Source organism: Megalobrama amblycephala, linkage group LG5 (assembly GCF_018812025.1).
Source record: "Megalobrama amblycephala isolate DHTTF-2021 linkage group LG5, ASM1881202v1, whole genome shotgun sequence".
NCBI lineage: Eukaryota > Metazoa > Chordata > Actinopteri > Cypriniformes > Xenocyprididae > Megalobrama > Megalobrama amblycephala.
The window spans coordinates 41,963,816-41,982,219 of record NC_063048.1 but is presented as its reverse complement, the minus strand read 5'-3'; the positions used below and the strand labels follow the sequence as shown (position 1 = coordinate 41,982,219).

General features: G+C 37.2%; 1 protein-coding gene across 2 annotated transcripts in view; it reads right to left on the bottom strand.

The window, feature by feature from the left end:
- LOC125269389 (cytolytic toxin-alpha-like) overlaps positions 1-14,402 on the bottom strand; it is a 40,366-nt gene extending 25,964 nt beyond the window's left edge. The window contains exons 1-5 of one of the 2 annotated variants that reach the window (XM_048192343.1): positions 14,276-14,402; positions 13,185-13,277; positions 8,386-10,092; positions 6,748-6,846; positions 5,545-6,639 (exon numbers count right to left, since the gene is read on the bottom strand). In XM_048192343.1, the coding sequence (XP_048048300.1) occupies positions 6,320-6,639; positions 6,748-6,846; positions 8,386-10,092; positions 13,185-13,275 (2,217 nt within the window). In that variant the 5' untranslated portion in view covers positions 13,276-13,277; positions 14,276-14,402 and the 3' untranslated portion in view covers positions 5,545-6,319. Of the gene's footprint in view, positions 1-5,544; positions 6,640-6,747; positions 6,847-8,385; positions 10,093-13,184; positions 13,278-14,275 lie in introns of those variants that run through there. The other variant, XM_048192344.1, reaches the window with a different exon arrangement.
- Between the last annotated feature and the right edge of the window lie 4,002 nt (positions 14,403-18,404).

The window sequence follows — 18,404 nt, the reverse complement described above, 5'->3', positions numbered from 1 at the left end:
GCGTCTCAATCAGCTCCCTAGCTCTTTAGGTCGTGAATCAGTATATAATGAAAGTGAATGTGGCTGATACCCTGATCAGTGCCCTGACTACTGAACTAGGGAGCTGATTGAGACACACGCTGCGCTGCTGACGCGTAATTAAAGTGAAAGCACACTTTTGATGGACAAAATAAATATAATTTCACACAAAAAGTGTTCAAAATGCACACAATACGCATTTCTAATGTGTTTTAACAAGAATTTGAGTATGACAGAAAAGAAAATTAAGAATCAAAAATAATAATAGAAGATTTACTTATTACTTATTTACTTATTTTATTATTCAGTTTGGGTTAAAGTATGGTGTATTATAAACAACTAAAGTAAACTAGCCAGAAAATATGATATATATAAACATTATTTTAGTTATTACACAGACTGCAGCATACCCAAATCAAACCAAATATATTTGTTTTTATATTAGCCTTTTTTATATTTACTGTTGCACTAAAGTGAAGTGAAGTGAACAATTTATGTTATTTATTACTTGATTGTTCAAGCTACCTCACAGAAGTGCTCTGTTTGTAATTAAATAAAAAATAAGGAACGTCTTGGATCTGTTTTTTTTTTCGCTCTTCTTTATTCTTTTTTTGATGTATTATAGAAGTATCGGATCGGGACTCGGTATCGGCAGATACTCAAAATCAAATGACTCGGACTCGGACTCAAGGGCAAAAAAACCTGATCGGGACATCCCTAGAACATATCAGATTACTGATGACTTTTTTAAGAGAATCAGGAGTATTCAGTAGGATTTGAAGTTAAATTAGTAGAATGTGAGGGAGGAATTACAAAAGGATATTAGTAGTGTATAAAAAACAGAACTAGTTTTGGATAATTAAAATATTTTTTTTTCTCTCTCTTGTGGGGTGGGGTGGGGTGGGTTAAAATTGAGTGGGAAATAGAAGGTAAGGAATAAGATTGTAAACCTATTATCTGGTCCACACTCTGGAGCAGAAGGGGGCGGTAATGCACCAATAAGCTGGATGCCAACCGCCATAAAACAGGAAAGAAGAAGAACACACATTGCTGAGTATTGTGTCTGCCTTGTTTCCGTGTGTTCCTTGTGTTGCCTACCCTACCCTGTGTTTTGATCCTGGACTGATTCCTTGTATGATGATGGTTTGCTGCCTGTCTTGACCTCTGCCTGTGTTTTGGATTACTCTTTTGCCTTGCCCTCTTGTATCTGTTTGCTGGTGTTCAACTCACTGCCTGTAAGACTACGCTCTTCCTGTTTTATTAAAGGCTGCATTTGGATCTCCAACTCCGTTGTCACTGTAAGGAACCCTCCATCGGCCCAAAAACGGAATCCGACGGCCTGGGTGAAGGTTAACGCGTGTATGCCTTTTCAGCGCCTCTGTTAAGTTCACTTAATTTCACTCGTTTAATCTGACTCCAATTTCAAATGATTATTTCTCTTAGGTTGTGTTTCCAATTAGAAATTAATCATTTGTTATGTATTAATTTAGATATTTGATTATTCTGGGTATCTCTTATTTTCAATTATTCTTTCATTACAGACCCATATCACTTAGAAAAGTCACTTTGGCCGTTTTAGTGCTTTTCACGATCACAAACTCGCCAGTTCTGATCTTAGTCAGAGGGTGCAGAGGTTACTAATGCATTTTAGTTGAACCGCCACATGCTTGTTCATACAAAAACACAGTTTTCTTAGTCACGATACTGCAACTTGCTAAGCCAGTTGATAAACAAAAATCAAAAGGTCCCATGATGTGCCCACATGCTCCCTTCATTGAGCCTTTAGTTTTAATCCATCCTGACGCAGATTTGCGGAAATATGGACTCCAATAATCTACTGGTCATAATGATTTCAGAAGAATCCAGAGTAAATCAAATATAACATTTTATTTATCAAGTAAAAATGTCAATTTCATAGTTTTACAATTAGAAACCAATTCAGAAATAATGAATGCATAACATCAATTGAAATGCATATACACACAGTGGTGGACTAGTGTTCGAAGACACTTGTCCATCACTGCGTGGGGGTTTCTGGCTACAGAAGATCCCGCATGACTGCTTTGCACTTTACCTTTTATACCAGGACCGGAACAAAAGGATTGTAAATTTTTATTACACCAATACCTGTTTTGGGGGAGAGGAGTGGGTTTTCACAAAAGGCACCACCCAAAAGAGGACAGAATTTTCCTTAGTTTTCAATCTTCTTCATAATACCAGTGACTGCTGTGAAATTGAGACCATTTTACCAATTGCACTGAGACATTTCAGAATCAGAAGAAAGAGCTTTATTGCCAGGTATGTTGTTTACACATACTAGGAATTTGTTTTAGTGACAGAAGCTCCACAGTGCAACAGAGTGACAGCGACAAGACACATAATAAAAAGAATAAAATAATATACAAATTTACAAGATAGACAAAGTGCAAAAAAAATACATATTATAGACAACTGTATGTACAGTTATGTGTGCAAATTGAGATATAAATAAATGTTTTAAGTAAATAATGTGTAATAGTGTTGTGTGTTCCATGTTTGTCAAGTGTTCATGAGATGGATTGCTTGAGGGAAGAAACTGTTCCTGTGTCGATCACTGGCGCGTGAACTGGAACGCGTCTTACAGAAATGAACCGAACTCAGCGTATAGGCTGCTTGCCTCGCAGTCACAGACATGAGAAATATATCTATAGAAAGCATGAAATATCTACTTTAACGAAAACTAAATAATTCAAATCGAAAAGAAATAGGCTACTCTGTTTATGTAGAATAAACCGAATGAATTGTGCATTCTCTCTCTAAGCGCGTCCATGAGGAGATGAGGAGAGTCAATGTCAACTTCATCTTTGCCGCCGACACTGATTCAGAAAACATTACTTTATTAATAAACAATTAAAATGTCTCCTTGCTGTTTTGGTCACATTCATAAGACCAATATCGATTCATAAATCCCAGGCTATATGCTTTTTTCAGTTGATGAATAAACAGTAGCTACATAGTGCGCCTCCCACCCAATAAATAGCAATAGGCTGAAAGCTTTGTGTTGCTTTTGATATGGAAGTCTCAGATTTAAAATCCTGTCCATTTCATTGAGAAATTCAAGCAATAAATGCCGTTTTGGTGCTCTTTAATGTGGCGTCATAGATCGTTGTAGCTTCTGGGTACTCGCCTGTGCATTATCAAACACATAGCAAACGATTCGTGCCAGTTTCATTTTTGTTCTGGATCCATTGCTCTGCTGCTACATTGGAGCGCACTCGCCACCAACTGGACAGGGGTGTGAATTACAGTTACAATTTACAATAGATCACCCTCAGTGTAATCTGTCAACGTGACGGACGGCCTTCAGATTTTTCCGTCAATGTTAAAAAAATTCCGTCAATGACGGATAATTTTTGGTTAACGCGAACCTCTGGTAGACGCTCACCAGAATGAACGAGCAAAACTCCCGCGGCGAATAGAATGGCTTGCAGTTAATGAAGAGTGTTTTAAGATCTGGACAGCACATCTTCTTTAACACCGTTACATCTGAACACCACCTTTAGTTGATGTAAAAGCACGTCCCGCCGCCGCGCGATTTCCCTGTTGATTCTGCGTCGCGATCTGATCTAAACAGCTGAAAGCCCAGCAGACTTAACACGCTGTCCGGAATGGCATCGTTCAGCCAGGTTTCTGTGAAGCACAGAGCAGTAGTGATGGGCAGATCGAGGCTTCATGAAACACTGAAGCAGCTGAATCAAATGTGCCGTAATGATTCGAGGCTTCGAAACAATCTGACACCCGTCTCCACGGTGACCCCTAGTGGGCAGAGCAGTGCAAATGAATTTCACAAGTTTTATTTAAAGTAAAATCAATTAAATGGAATTAACTAATCATCTAATAAGATTAAATATAGAGTGTCTGTATAATTTGTGTTCTTTTATCAATTTTAAAGGCTTGTTTATCTGTTCCATGGCTCAAGCTAAACAGGCCAATAAGAGATTAATAACTACCATTATTCATTTTAATTATTCTAATGTATAATTAAAACATCTACAAATGTATAAAACTGATCGGAGATCAGGTAAAACCATAGGGTAAAGCCCTAGACACTTGTTCAATAGTTCTCAGTGAATCTGCATGATTCATGGGCTCACTTTATCATCGCCCTCTATCGGTGAACCACTGAAATTTCGAACTGTTTCGAAACAGTGATGACGTAATGAAGCCTCGTTTACTAAAATCACGTGACTTTGGCAGTTTGATACACGCTCCGAATCACTGATTCGAAACAAAAAGATTCATGAAGCTTCGGAGCTTCATGAAGCAGTGTTTCGAAATCGGCCATCACTACAGAGCAGCCGAGTTCGAAAAATCCTTATTTTTCCGGGAGAGCAAAAGGAGTTAGTCCGTTTTGTTGGGCAGAGAGCGGAGATTCGCCAGATGGATGCTAGGCAGCGGCGTTCTTAATCCGCGCTGTCTGAGCTTCACGAGGGCGCCGGCGCGCTTCCCCCGTCTGCGCGTCCTGAAGCGTCTAAACAGAGCTGCCGCTCCGCCGACTACAACGTTCAACAAAACGTCTGAATAATCGAAATCCGGTAAAAGATTTTGTGGTGTGTACTGCCGAATGTTCAGCAGTTCATCCCTGGTAAAACTGATGGTGTTTGAAAAACAGAAAACAGGACAAACTAACAAAAACAGAACAAACACTGAAGAGCTAAGCACTGTGGCTGCCATGCGCGGCGCCATCTTTTTTTCATTTAAAATGATACCAAACATAAAAAGGGCAAAACAATAGATACATAAGTTACATTATATGTCTTGAAGAATTTTCAGTGACTTGAGTCAGGGGGAAGGGAAGGTATGTGTGTGTGTGTGTGTGTGTGTGTGTGTGTGTGTGTGGTGGGGGAGGCGATGAATTTTGTTGTTAGTGATTTCAATAATTTCAATAATTGGTAACAGCTCTATAGAGTGTCTTACTATTCTAATTATAATTATTGATTAAAAATAAAGGCATTTTTCAGGCAGTAAATGTGGATCTTTAAGATGAATTTGAGGAGTGCTGGTCTGGTCTTGGTCTTGGTCTTGATACACACTGGTCTTGGTCTCGGTTTAGATGGTCTTGACTACAACACTAATTAAAAGTATTCTGCTGTTGGAGAGTGTTGTGATTTAAACTACAGCAGTGCTCAGTGCATTAAATCATTTACCAGATTAACGAAGTTCAAAATGAATTAAACTCATATTGCCAAAAATGACTAAAAATTACTTTAGCAAATAATACAATTTTCTTGTCCTTAATAATCAACATAATGCAGGGGAAACTGTAATATGAACTGCACCAGTGCTAAACTGCTCAGTGCATAATATAGACCTAATTAACAACACAAACAAGTATAAATCAAACTCACAAAGACTGTCAACATTTTTTTTTTCCATGCACCATTTTATTATATTCATGTATGTGGTTACAGTCAAATCATATTAAACAGTGAAATCACTCCAGAACTCTGTCCTGTCTTGAGACGGTGATGTGAGCTCCACTAACAGCTCCACTAACAGCTCCACTAACTTCACTCCTATTGGCTGTTGCTCCCAATTGCTGCACATTTGCATAAAGTTCAACTTTTGTGAACTCATGTTGCTTGATGCCTGCATTAGGTTGCCTTATGTATGTCTTTTTTGTTGTTGTTTTTTTTCTACATTTCTCTTTCTACCTCATAATTTTCTTTGGCTTTTGTCCTGGACACACATTGATACACACTGTTAATATATAATTAGTTACTTTGAACATAAAAATGAAAATTTGTGAGCAACAACTTTGTGAGCAACTAAAATAAAAGATCATGAAATACACACACACACAAAAAAAAAAAAAAAAAAAAAAAAAAAAAACGGCTTGTGTCAGACAAAATCAAGTTAAACTCTTTGTTGTAATTCTACAAGTACATCAAGATATTTTGTACTTCCACAAGCTACAAAACAGAACAGATGATAAAGAACAGAAATATAACGATAGACATAAATGACAGAATAAGATTCAATACATTTTTTTTCTACCAGAATATTCTCAAATACAATCACTATTTAATCACTGACTCATAAATTAATTTGTTTATTTTGGTTCCATTTACCTAAAAAATATATTTTAATTGTCTGATTCACACACCACTGATTAATTCAAAATCTGATACTTCAATCATAACCAATCATGTCCAATCATATTGAATAACCCTGATATATATGAGTATATGATTGCTGTTTAGATGTCATTTTTTTTAGATGTTCAGATATTTGGAGACTGTCAGCAACAGATAGCTTGAGCTTAAACAAAGTAGAAACCCAGAGCATCAATTTCATCTCCGCTTCTCCCCATAAAGCCATAACACCTTCCAGACTTCACATCAACACTCACAGGTTCACCCAGTTGATCACACTTAACAGAAAATGACTTTCTTTCACCAGTGTTTTTTGCAACCACAAATTCCAAACCCCCACACATGTTATTTTGAATATTTGGCCACAGTGTTGCAGCAACAACTTTATCATATTCATCAAGTTCAAATGTTTGTCCTTTAGATCCTGCTACATTACCAACTGTCATCTTCTGGCCAGTGTTGAAAGTCACCTCAACTGTGTTCAGTGTCATCTAAAAGGTAAAAATGTATTTTATGTGAATCAAGCAACTAAATGAAAACAATGTGATTCAAATAGCAGGAATATGAGATAAAATGGAATGAAAACAATCTTCACACACCTCACTGTAAGTGATGCTGATCTTCTGAATGCTGCTGGAAAAGCTCTTAAAGGAGAATGGATCACCTCCTTTCCCACCCACAGTCACATCTTGTGCTGAAAGGAATCAAGAGGGGAAAAAACTGCTACAAATTACTACATTCATGCAGCAGCAGAATACGGTGGTCAGTCCTGTTTTAGAGTGGTAAATAGGGTACAAATTCACACAGTTCTATTAATAATGAGAGTGACAACAGAATTCAATAACTGAACTGATTCATGACTGCATTTTCAGTAAACCTGCGCTGTTTTGAACAGAACTACACTGGACATCTGTAGTTGTCTGGCAAGTCAAACAACAGGACAGCCTTTATATTTCTCAGGAGGGCTGGTGGGTAGGCTGACTGGGTGTTAAAGATTTCCATCTAACAGTTTCAATTTCCATGTCGCTTGCAACAACCAACACGTCCCAGCTTAATGCTCTGGATAAATAATTTGTTATTAAAGCGTCTATGTTCACAAGCCACCATTAATTTTAACAGAAAAGCAAACATACTTTATGCATGATTTGGCATGGCAGTCAATGCAAATAATTAATAACAATTGTCTTAACTAATGCAGCAGAATCCTGCATTTGGACCAGACCCAGTTCCAGAATGAAATCACAGAGGGTGCTTTATGGTTTATCACTGTCTGTCATCGCAATTTTGAGAGTGAATCCACATTTATACACAAATGGGCCTTAAAACAAAAGTTTTATTCAAATTCTGAATATACTATATATATTAATTACTGCCTAGACAGCATGCAGAGAGCACTCCCTTTAAAATAACTAAAGAAAAAAACAGTTATTTGAAACAACCAGAAGCAATCTTTAAGGGTAAAAGTGATCATGGAAGTTTTTAAGCTTCAGAGTTAACAAAAAAGTTCCCTTTTTTCTTTTTCTTTTTTTTCCCCTGTTTTTTGTATATTTATCTTGTAGTCAGATAATTGGCTAAATTTGCTAAGTTATCAAAAGTGAGATGCTGGGATAAGCTCCAGCCATCCCGTGACCCAACAAAAGATACGCGGTATAAAAAAATGGATGTGTGGATGACACTGACCTAACCACAATATAAAGCACACTAGAGTGAAATCAACATGTTTTACCATGTTCAAGTCAGAGAATGATAACTCTCCCACTTTGAGAATAACGACAAGTGAAATTACTGAAAGGCTACCATGAAAGCCAGGTCACATTCACAATATGCACATATTCACTCTTTATCATTTGCTTGATATGACGAAAACTGACACATTAATGTTTCAATGTCTTTGTTTGTCATATTCACAATTAGGATTTACATTAGGAATTTTCTGACGAATAACGTAAATGACATTCAAATCAGTGAAATTTGCCAATGGTAAGCATTTTGCATATCTACATATTATTACTGTAGGTTGTTTAACATATTTTATCATAAAACAGTTGGCCAGTCCCTGTATTCATTCATATAGTAGCAGCTGGAATACTGTATATAAGCCACGGTGTGAATGGGACAGTTTGAGAGTCACTCCTGTCCTGTTATTAAATTCAGTTGTCAAACCCAAACACTGACTGTGTGAATGTAGCCAATGAAAAAATATTATTCATGAATATGTGCGGATGACACTTACCTGCAGACGGTATGGGGCTGACAGTATCACTGGCTTCACTCACTCCCACTTTACCCACTGTCCTGTACCGGATCAAATACTGCTTTCCGGATTCCAATCCAGTCAGAGTAAAGTCTTCATCAGCTGTGTTTATGAAAAGCCACTGTTCATCAGCACCAGAATCTGCTTTTACCTCCTTGTACTCTACTCTGTACTGCACTGTTACTCCACTTGGAGATTTCTGCAGTTTCAGGGACACACTTTGGTCCTGGACATCCTGCACTATCGGTGGGGGCGGCTTTGACACGGGCTTGAACTGTGGGTCTGTCAGATTTCCTTTTTCGTACAAATAGATAGAGGAGCCTGGATTGGAGGGATCAGAGACAGCAGAAATAATGAAGCGGATTCTCTTTTCATCTTTATTGGCTTCTGAAAAACCTCTGAAGAGAGATAAGTTCTCTCTCATTTTTCTTATTACATCAGGATCATTGAACCATTTTCCGACAGATGCCTCAGACAGCATATTTTTGTTTCCATCCAACTCTTTAAACTTATCAGATTTCAGGAACTCAATCAGGGCTGAAAGATACGGGTCTTCATACTTCAGAGACGTGAAGGTCAAGCACACCACAACGTCAATATCAGGATCAAGGAGGATGGTGTTCAGACCATCAGAGTCTTCAATTTTGATCTTCTCCAGCTTCCTGGTGTGAGAACTCAAGAGGTTAAGTTCAGAATTTGCATCATGTAACCACTGGTTAAGCTTGTCAGCATTAAAAGGGGAGCTGTAGTGGATCTCCAAGATGTCTGCCAGTTTCTCCTCCTCCTCTCCTCCTCCTCGAATAGCAGGCAGGACCCTGGCCACTGCTTTTTGAAGCACTGTCTTGTAAATGCTAAATGAGTTCTGAAATGAGTGCAGCCTCTCTTGAATGTCACTGAAAACATTTACCTCTGTTCTTCTGGACAGATCGTTGTATGTTCTCTCTACCTCTTCCAGCTCCTCCATTATATCTGCAGTGTTGGAAACCAGACGTGTGCTGATTTCTCTCTCTAACTGAGCAGCTTCTTTGTCTAATAAATGAAGAGGATATAGCCAGACTTTTATTGGTACTCCATCCTTCAGCATTGTGGGGAGCTGATTGTACAATTTCAGGGCCTCCATGTATGTGGTGGGGTTCTGCTCAAGTTGAAAGTCACCATGAAATGTGCAGTTGATATTCTCAGCGGTTTTCTTTTCACCATCTGTCATTTTTACAGATCCTTCTCCCTCAATAGAAAATCCAGGAATCTTCTTTACCATGACATTCAGTTTTCCCTCAATCTCCTGCTTGCTTTCACCTTCTGAAGACATCAGATCAAACACCATGAAGGCATGAGCTCCGTACAGAACAGCCGTGACCACATGAGTTGCAGTTTTCTGGTCAAACACCTGGGGGTAGGTGATCTGGCCCAGTTGGGTCATAGTGAGCTGTTCAAATTTGGAGGTTACACTATAATGCATTGTAACTCGGGACTGTTTGTTTGAGGATGTGGTGTCACGCAGGTATTTGGCAGATCCTCCTACCTCCACCAGCCCCCCCATAAAGCTGGCCTTCAGGGAAGCACTTATATCCATGAGACTGGATTTACTAGAGAGAGAATCAGAGCTACTGAACTTCAAATCTGTCATGGGCTGCGGACGACTGTCCAAATCTTCACTCAATGATTTCTTATCCCAAAGAGTAACACCTGAAACGAGAATTGGCTTTAACAGTTGTGTATGAAAGTTATGTAGTGTTGAAGTAAATGTGTAGGTCTTATATCTATAATATAGTTTTAAACTGATTTAATAGTTGTGTTAGGGATAGGGTTGGCCTGTATGTGTTTGTGGGGCCCTTGGTGAGATCATGAAAATGGTGCCATCAGAGTAAACGTTGTCACAACATCAAAACTATATGCAGTGTGGCAACAGGCCAAGACACACATGGAGAACAGCTTCCTCCTTAAATTAACCTGGTTGCGAGGGACTCAGTGTGTGTGCCCAGAGAAGACAACGCACTCAAAAGTAGGCCATACGACAAGAAAGGATGAGGTGGCGTCTGTAGGGAGAGCGGGAGGGGAGCGGGACAAGTTCTAAATCAACACTAAATTATGGTAAGACAAAAGGTCTAAACCACCGGAGGCCGATTTAGGTAAATAAATAAAAAGGAAGAGGAGAAACATGCAAAAGATAAAGACATGGATGCAGCTATTACTAATATCGTAATAATAGTACGCAAATAATAAAATATAGGGCCTATCACAAATGTTATTGCTTGCTATGCCATTACACATTGGGCAACAACATTCATTTTTCTGTCCAATTAGCTTACATAACCAGACAGTAAAATGTGATTTTGTAACAATGTAACTTTTTTGTAACAATGTAACAAACATAATATTGTAAAGTTGTGCAGTTTTGGGGGATTTATGTTTTTTTTTTTTTTGTTATTCATTTGCCTCAATTTGTAACAATTTAAGTATATATATTTTTATAAAACAGCAAACTTTTTAGGTTAAATCCACTTTAAAGAAGATCTGCATTTCTCAATTTCATTTACGGCCAAAAAAGACAAAAAAATACATGAAAAAATGGGCCTGGGTTTAGTGGACGATTGCTGCCATCTACTGCCAGTTAAAAAAAAGAGAACAATACAATTAAATTAAAAGTGGGCTGGTCTAAGGCATGAAACTCCAGGGCTAAAAATGAGTCCCACTCCGGCCCTACCCTCCAACCAATTTCATTGGCTGAGGTTACAGTGACAGGTAGGTTTAGGGATCAGTATTTGGTGTAGGCAATCATTACTGTGTTTGACATGGCCAATGAAATCTTTAGAACTGGCTTCAGGGCGGGATTTCCATTGAACTGGTTTGGGGGGAAAATCACGTGTCTATTACAACCCTCTGCTACTTATACCAAAAAAAACGGAAATAAATGCTGTTAGATTAGCAAAATGCGTTGGAGAGCTTTTCTAGAATGTCATTATATTACAATAAGTAGCATTTAAATGTTAACTTTAAATCAAAAACACTTTAAACAATTTGTAACAGAAAGGATTTTATAGCAGTACTGACTTAAAGGGTTAGTTCACCCAAAAATGAAAATTCTGTCATTGATTACTCACCCTCAAGTCTTTCCAAACCAAAAAGACATCTTGACATCTTGTCATCTTCAGAACACAAATTAAGACATTTTTGATGACAGAATGCTGTCAGATTTCCTTCCATAGACTGCCTTTGCAACTACCAACTACCACTTTGACTTTGTCTTTGTCATTCTTGTGTGTTACGCAGCATGTTGGAGCTTACGGAAGTGGTTTGTTCTTGTGTGTTATTCACGGTCATAATTATGAGAAAGTTTCTCATTATTATGATGTATAGAATCATATTTTTTACTGAAGTGTGGCAGTTACCCAAACTGCACACAAGAAAGTCTCCTCTTCTGCCTCAAAACTCCACCCACATGCCACTTGATTGACACACCTCATTTGAATTTGATTTATCATTTAAGCATTGAATTATAGATGTAATTATGACAGGTTTATACTGAATTGATAATGAAAATTAAATATCAAATACAAATTATTATTATTATCTTTTTTGTACAGTTCATGCTTCCCTGAATAAAAAAATAAATAAAAAAATTGCATTTGAACATTTGATTTCTTGTTTGAGCAGCCCTTTGAATTATTATTTGATCAATTTAAGCATTTGTTTTTTTTTTTTCATTTTAATTTTGGTAGGAAAAAACTAATTTGATTTTACAGTGTGAATAACTTGAGTCATTACAAGTGGGTAACCATGATCTTCACGTAAACATTAATTATACATTATGCATTATTCACATTAATTATGAGCTTGTATATACAGTAGTTGTTCTTAGTAGCTTTCTGGGAGGGAAAATGGTAATTACTGATAATCTACCTTATTTAGTTTTATTATTTTTATCTATTACTATAGTTTTATCTATTACTTACAAATTCATTAATCCATGTTTCTTATTAGGTAAAAGGGTTACCAGGTCTAAAGTGTTACCAGGTTTCCAGCATCTTTAGTGCTTGGAGCCCTAAATAGGAATAGGTAAAAACATCAGAGTTCGGGCCTAGTGAATTGTTGATCACCAGAAAGGTTTCAATTAGTATAACAAGCAAATTAGCTATAACAAGTATTTGTTTGTTATATATATATGTATATGTGTGATACCTATGGAAATTCTGGGAAAGAAATAAACCTCAGAAATAACGTGTTTTTAGCTAAGTTAGCATGTCACATCAGTCTGATGAGTATTTGAAGATAAGACACAACGTACAGTGTTGTTGGTCATGTTAAAGGGATAGTTTTCTTTAAAACATCTTCTTTAGTGTTCAACAGAAGAAAGAAACTCATACAGGATTAGATTAACTTGAGGGTGAGCAAATAATGACAGAATTTAAATTTTTGGGTGAACAATCTCTCTCTCTCTTAACCCCTCATGTCACTCTTTGAGGATTATTTAAAGATTTGTGCAAGATGCACCCATGTGTTTTCGCTAATAATTAAAACAAGCCTCATAATGGCACTTGATGCACTCGATGCATTTGCTCGAGAAAGAAGAATTTTTGGCCTTTTTATGCCTTTAAATTGGTAAGACAGGAAACAACAGGGCAGAGAGAGAGAGAGAGAGAGAGGGAGAGAGAGAGGGGGGGACAGGATCAGCACAGCCTATTGCTCTGGCATCGTGCACCTCTAATCCTGCCACTTAAGTAATTTAGCAATTGGGTGAAAAAAGGGAACAAAAAACATTAAAAATAAAAGTACAGCACCTGGAATGAAGGAATCCTTGCGGCAGTCATACAGCATTCCAGGAAACAAAGGTCTTCCTAGGGCTGCCACTTCGATTGGCTCTGATTCCATGGCTTTAATAAATAAAAGAAATGGGTAAAAAAAAAAAAAAGTATTTATAAATTGTCACCTTTATTATTCTAAAATTCTTAAGGCAAGTTTTTAATTTAAATTTAAGTTGGGTAACTGGTAACAGGTTAGATACACATAAAATGTTGAACTTTTATGAATTAACTTTCATGTTTTTAAAGATACCATTTAACTGTATTCATTTTATTAGTTCTCACGAAATTTTAAAATCCCTTATGTATATATGTATATGTGATATAATTCAGTTTTAAAAAAATATATATGTCCAAGGTAACACACTAGAATAGCCTACTGTTCCTTCTAGGGATGTTCACGATTCTCAATATAATATTAAACCATTTCAATACGTTTCAATACGCAGTTGTGAGTTGCATGTTTTGGTTTTGCATTTAAATAATTTCTGTGCATTTTATTTCTCTCTGAACTGGCTCTGAGTCTACGCGCTGACATGAGTAAATATCCAATCCCTATGGAATAAAGTTAGGGGGTTTAGCCACGCTTGCAATGTAAGATTTCACACTTTAGCATCCAAATAGTTAGTAATTCCTTTAGAAGGATGTGTGAACACATGAGTCAATACTATCCATAACCTTACAAAAACCTCAAAAGCTCGCAATGACTTCAGTCATTAGAGTTACGATGCTTTTTTACTTTAGAGTACTGATCCAAATAATTAATAATTCCTTCTGAAGGATTTGGTAATACTTCAGTCTTTACTAATGGGTTACCATGATCTTCACTTTAGAATTAATTATACATTATGCATAATTCACATTAACTATGAACCTGTATATAGAGGTTGTTAGTCCTCTGGGAGGTGTGAAAATAGTTATTCATTAGCTAATAGTGAACTACCACATTCAACTAAGCACTATTACTTACTAATTTATTAATCAGAGTTTCTTGTTAGTTAATAGTAGTTAATAGAATATTAATAGTGCATTACTCATTTGTTCCTGTGAGTTATTCATTAATGACTTACCTGGAGTTTCTGTGTGTCTTCGGTATGTAAAGAGATGTTGTCTTCTGAAGCCCACTGGTTTTCTGTAGTTATATTTATACTCCCATTATTTATGGAATGTTTAACTGAAGGAAAACATTCCACAGAAATTCCATAGAAATATGATACCGTCCATTCTCATGAAATACTGTATATCTGGTTTGTGTTTCTGATTGTTAGCCAACTATTTCGAAACATTTAACCCTCGGGCAGGGTCAGATCTATTAATTATATCTATTATGTCATGCATATAGCTGTGTTAATAATGTCCTATGTGAACATGTTCTGCATTTATTTTCCCCAGGTTTTTTTTTTTTTTTTTTTTTTTTTTTTTTCATGAAAATGGTAACACTTTATATTAAGGTTCTCTTTGTAAAGGGTTTATAAAGGTATTTGTTAATGAATAATACGTCATTTACAAATGCATTATAAATCATTAATAATGCAGTTATAACTGCTTGAATAAAAAGGGCGACTTTAACGCAATACCTGACAAATTGTGAGCCGTTTTTAACTGACATGTTATAAATGCTTAATAAATGTATTTATCAACACTTATTTAACTCAAAACCAGATTTCTGGTTTATTTCATCCACAGCAGTGTATAAAATCTGATTTCTTCTTTTTTTAAGATGAAATTCCAACTTTACTTTTGAAAATAAAACATAAGATAATAACCATAATGTGATGAGATATTAATAATAAAAAAATTAATTCCAGTATTAGTTAACTGTGAGCCTTAATGTAGGGTGAACACTTGTGAACCATTTATTAATGAGTTATAAACATTAATAACCTGTGAAAGTGAACCTTGAAGTAAAGTGGAAACCTGTAACTCATGAATAAATGGTTCATTAAGAGAGCCCGCTCCAGTCCATGAATCCTCTCCAGAGACTGATCCAGGCCATGGGTTCACTCCTGAGCCTGCTTCAACCTATGAGTCCAGTCCAGAGGTCCCAGAACCCAACCTCGTGGGTCATGGACTTACTGTCTGCCTGGATACGACCACAGATGTCATCCATGAGTTCCTTGTCAGCCCTGAAACGACCACGGAGGTCGTCCCTGAGTTTTCTGCCTGCCTCAACATGACCGCATAGGTCATAGCAGAACTGTCTGTTTGTCCCAACACAATCACAGAGGTTGTTCCTGTACTGTCTGCTCCCCGCTACACGACCAGAGAGGACGTTCCAGTCAAAGGCCTGGAGGGCTTTTCTGAGCCCCCTGCCTGTACTATCATGGCCCCAGTGCTATGATCTGCTGTTGTGGTTGTCTGCTCCGCTGTGGGGGTCTTCAACCCCATCTGAGTTGCAGTGGTGGTCGTCTGCTCCGCCGTGGGGGTCTTCAATTCTGTTGCCCTGGTCGTCTGCCCTGTTTCAGTTTCCAGGCCGTCTTCCTTTCCATGGACCTGTTTTTTGTGTTTTTTTGACCCAGGACTGATTCCTTGTATGATGATAGTTTGCTGCCTGTCTTGACCTCTGAATGGCATCTACGCTAATATTAGTCTTTCTGTTTATCCCGAGGTTTACCATAGTCAACCGAATCCGGGTCGTATCCAGGTGAGATCAAGGACCTGCACCTTGACACGACCACAACGCAGCCCTGAAGTATCAGCAAGGATTGAGTCAACGAGATCTTCCACTGTGAAGGACTCATCGACACGACAGCCAGTGCCACAGTTCCTCAACAAACCGTCCATACCGGCGTGATGAATATGATCCTCAACTGGATGGAACTGAAATAAATACTTTGAATGTTGTGATCCCATCGGCCTTATGATAGCTACCTGAATCGTAACAAAGCACTGTTCGCCAGAGGAGAACTTGCCCCTCGACTAAGCCTGGTTTCTCCCAAGGTTTTTTTCTCCATTTTAACACCTATTTGCCACCTGATGCCACCTGTTGGCGTTTGGGTTCCTTGCCGCTGTCGCATTGGTATCATTAATGTCTTTGTGACAACCAAATGCAATCAAGTATAATTTACTACTACTACGTTTGTTGACTTGTCCTATATTTAGTCACATTGTCAGGTACATTATACATATATTATCTTTCTCTTTTATGGGAACATGTCAATGTCAAAATTAATATTCAGATATTTTATAAGGACCCCCTGGCATTACGTCAAGGACCACTAGGGGTCCATGGACCCCTGGTTGAGAAACACTGCCCTAGTCTTCTCTTAAAAATACATTTTTATTAAGCTAAAATCTACATATAGTTCCCAACGAAAGATGCTCACCTGTCACAAGCTAGAACACACATGATAATTTGAAGCTGCTAGTATAATAAATTATATAGCCTACTACTACCTACTACTACTACTACTACTAATAATAATAATAATAAGATTAGATTGCAGCATTTTTTTTTATAATGAAGATAACTGAACTCAAAAATGTAGAAGAACAAACAGTAAGCTATATATAGTAAGCTACAGTTATAGAAAACTAGACGTGACAATAATATGTTAGCCTACTCTTTCAGGGTTAGATCACTAAGCATCCGTGTTCTGGCATGTGACAGGAGTTGGCATTAGTGAGCATCTAATAAAGCCTTGCTACTTTCATGAGAAGAAGTCACGCAGTTACCACTGTTCTGACATGCTCTGAAGTGAAATGTTGTGCTTAATGTTACATATTGGATGGGTAAGCTAACTGAGGTGACATTGCAGACTATGTTTTTCAAGTGTTTATTATATGTGTAATCACTGTGTTAGTTTGTATATTATATGTGCTGTGTTAGTTTGTTGTTATCTTAAACAAATAACCGCTCCAGCGCTCCCGCTTCTGTCACGCAGAGACACTGTGTGGATGGCCAAATACTAAAGTTACAGTATCCTTTATTATGATATCAAGAATAATTATGAATTACTTATTAATATTTCAACAGTAAAATGTCACCAGGAAAAAAAATAATGATGATGATCTTCTGTGTGTGCTTTAATAAATACATGATTCACGTGTGTTCACTTTATATTAAAGTTCATTTTCACAGGTTATTAATGCCATTGTCCCTTGTTCCTTGTTCATTGTACTCAATTAAATGTTCTTGAAGATATCTCCTTAGTCATGCGTTTGAATCGGTTTGAATACTGCAACACCAGTCGTGACAATAGGGAGCTTATTAACTAAAACTGTTCACAGGTTTACACTTTACATTAAGGTGCAATTTCACAGGTTATTAATGTTCAGAAATCATGAATAAATGGTTCACATGTGTTCACTTTACATTAAGGTTCACTTTCACATGTTATTAATGTTCATAACTCATGAATAAATGTTCCTTGTTCCTTGTACCTTGTACCTTGTTCCTTGTTCCTTGTACCTTGTTCCTTGTTCATTGTTCATTGTTCATTGTTTAATGTTCTTGAAGATATCTCCTTCGTCGTGCATTTGAATACTGCAACACCAGTCATGAGGGAGCTTAACTAAAACTAAACTGAAGCAGGTTTCCACTTTACATGTGTTCACTTTACATTAAGGTTATATATAATTGTAGTGGCCGTTTGTCAAACAAACAAAAAAAAAAACTCAAATCAAACTTTCAAACGACAACTTCTAGCATCCTGGGCAGGTAATGTACGCAGGCAAGCAATGAGTCTACTTCCAAACTGGATTCAGGATTTTGTGGCTGGTTTATTTGTTCCAACTGAGCAAGCAATACAGCATTTCTCACGCTGGTAAAAAACCATATGCCCATCACCCAGATGCCTACAGGTAACTAACTACTTCCTGCCTATATTCACCTTTGCCTGTGCCCACTACTGCCCCCAGGTGTCTAAAGCAAACATTATAATGATTAAACTAACCAAAAATAAAGACTAAACAAACAACAAAAGAATTTTACCAAAATATATTACTAATGTGAGCAAAAATCATAATAATAAACATTATTAATTAACAAAATTACCACTACTGAAAACAAACTAATGTAGCTCCAACACTCCGGCCCCTAATTGTGCTTTATCACAATTACTGAACTCTCAGAACGGAGCTACACACTATGTATTCTAACTATAACAGGCACAGATGTCTTGCTGCACCTGCAAGAAAAAGAAACAGGAAGAGAATGATAGAGACAGATGAAGAGAAAGAGAGAGTCAGTTCATGTGA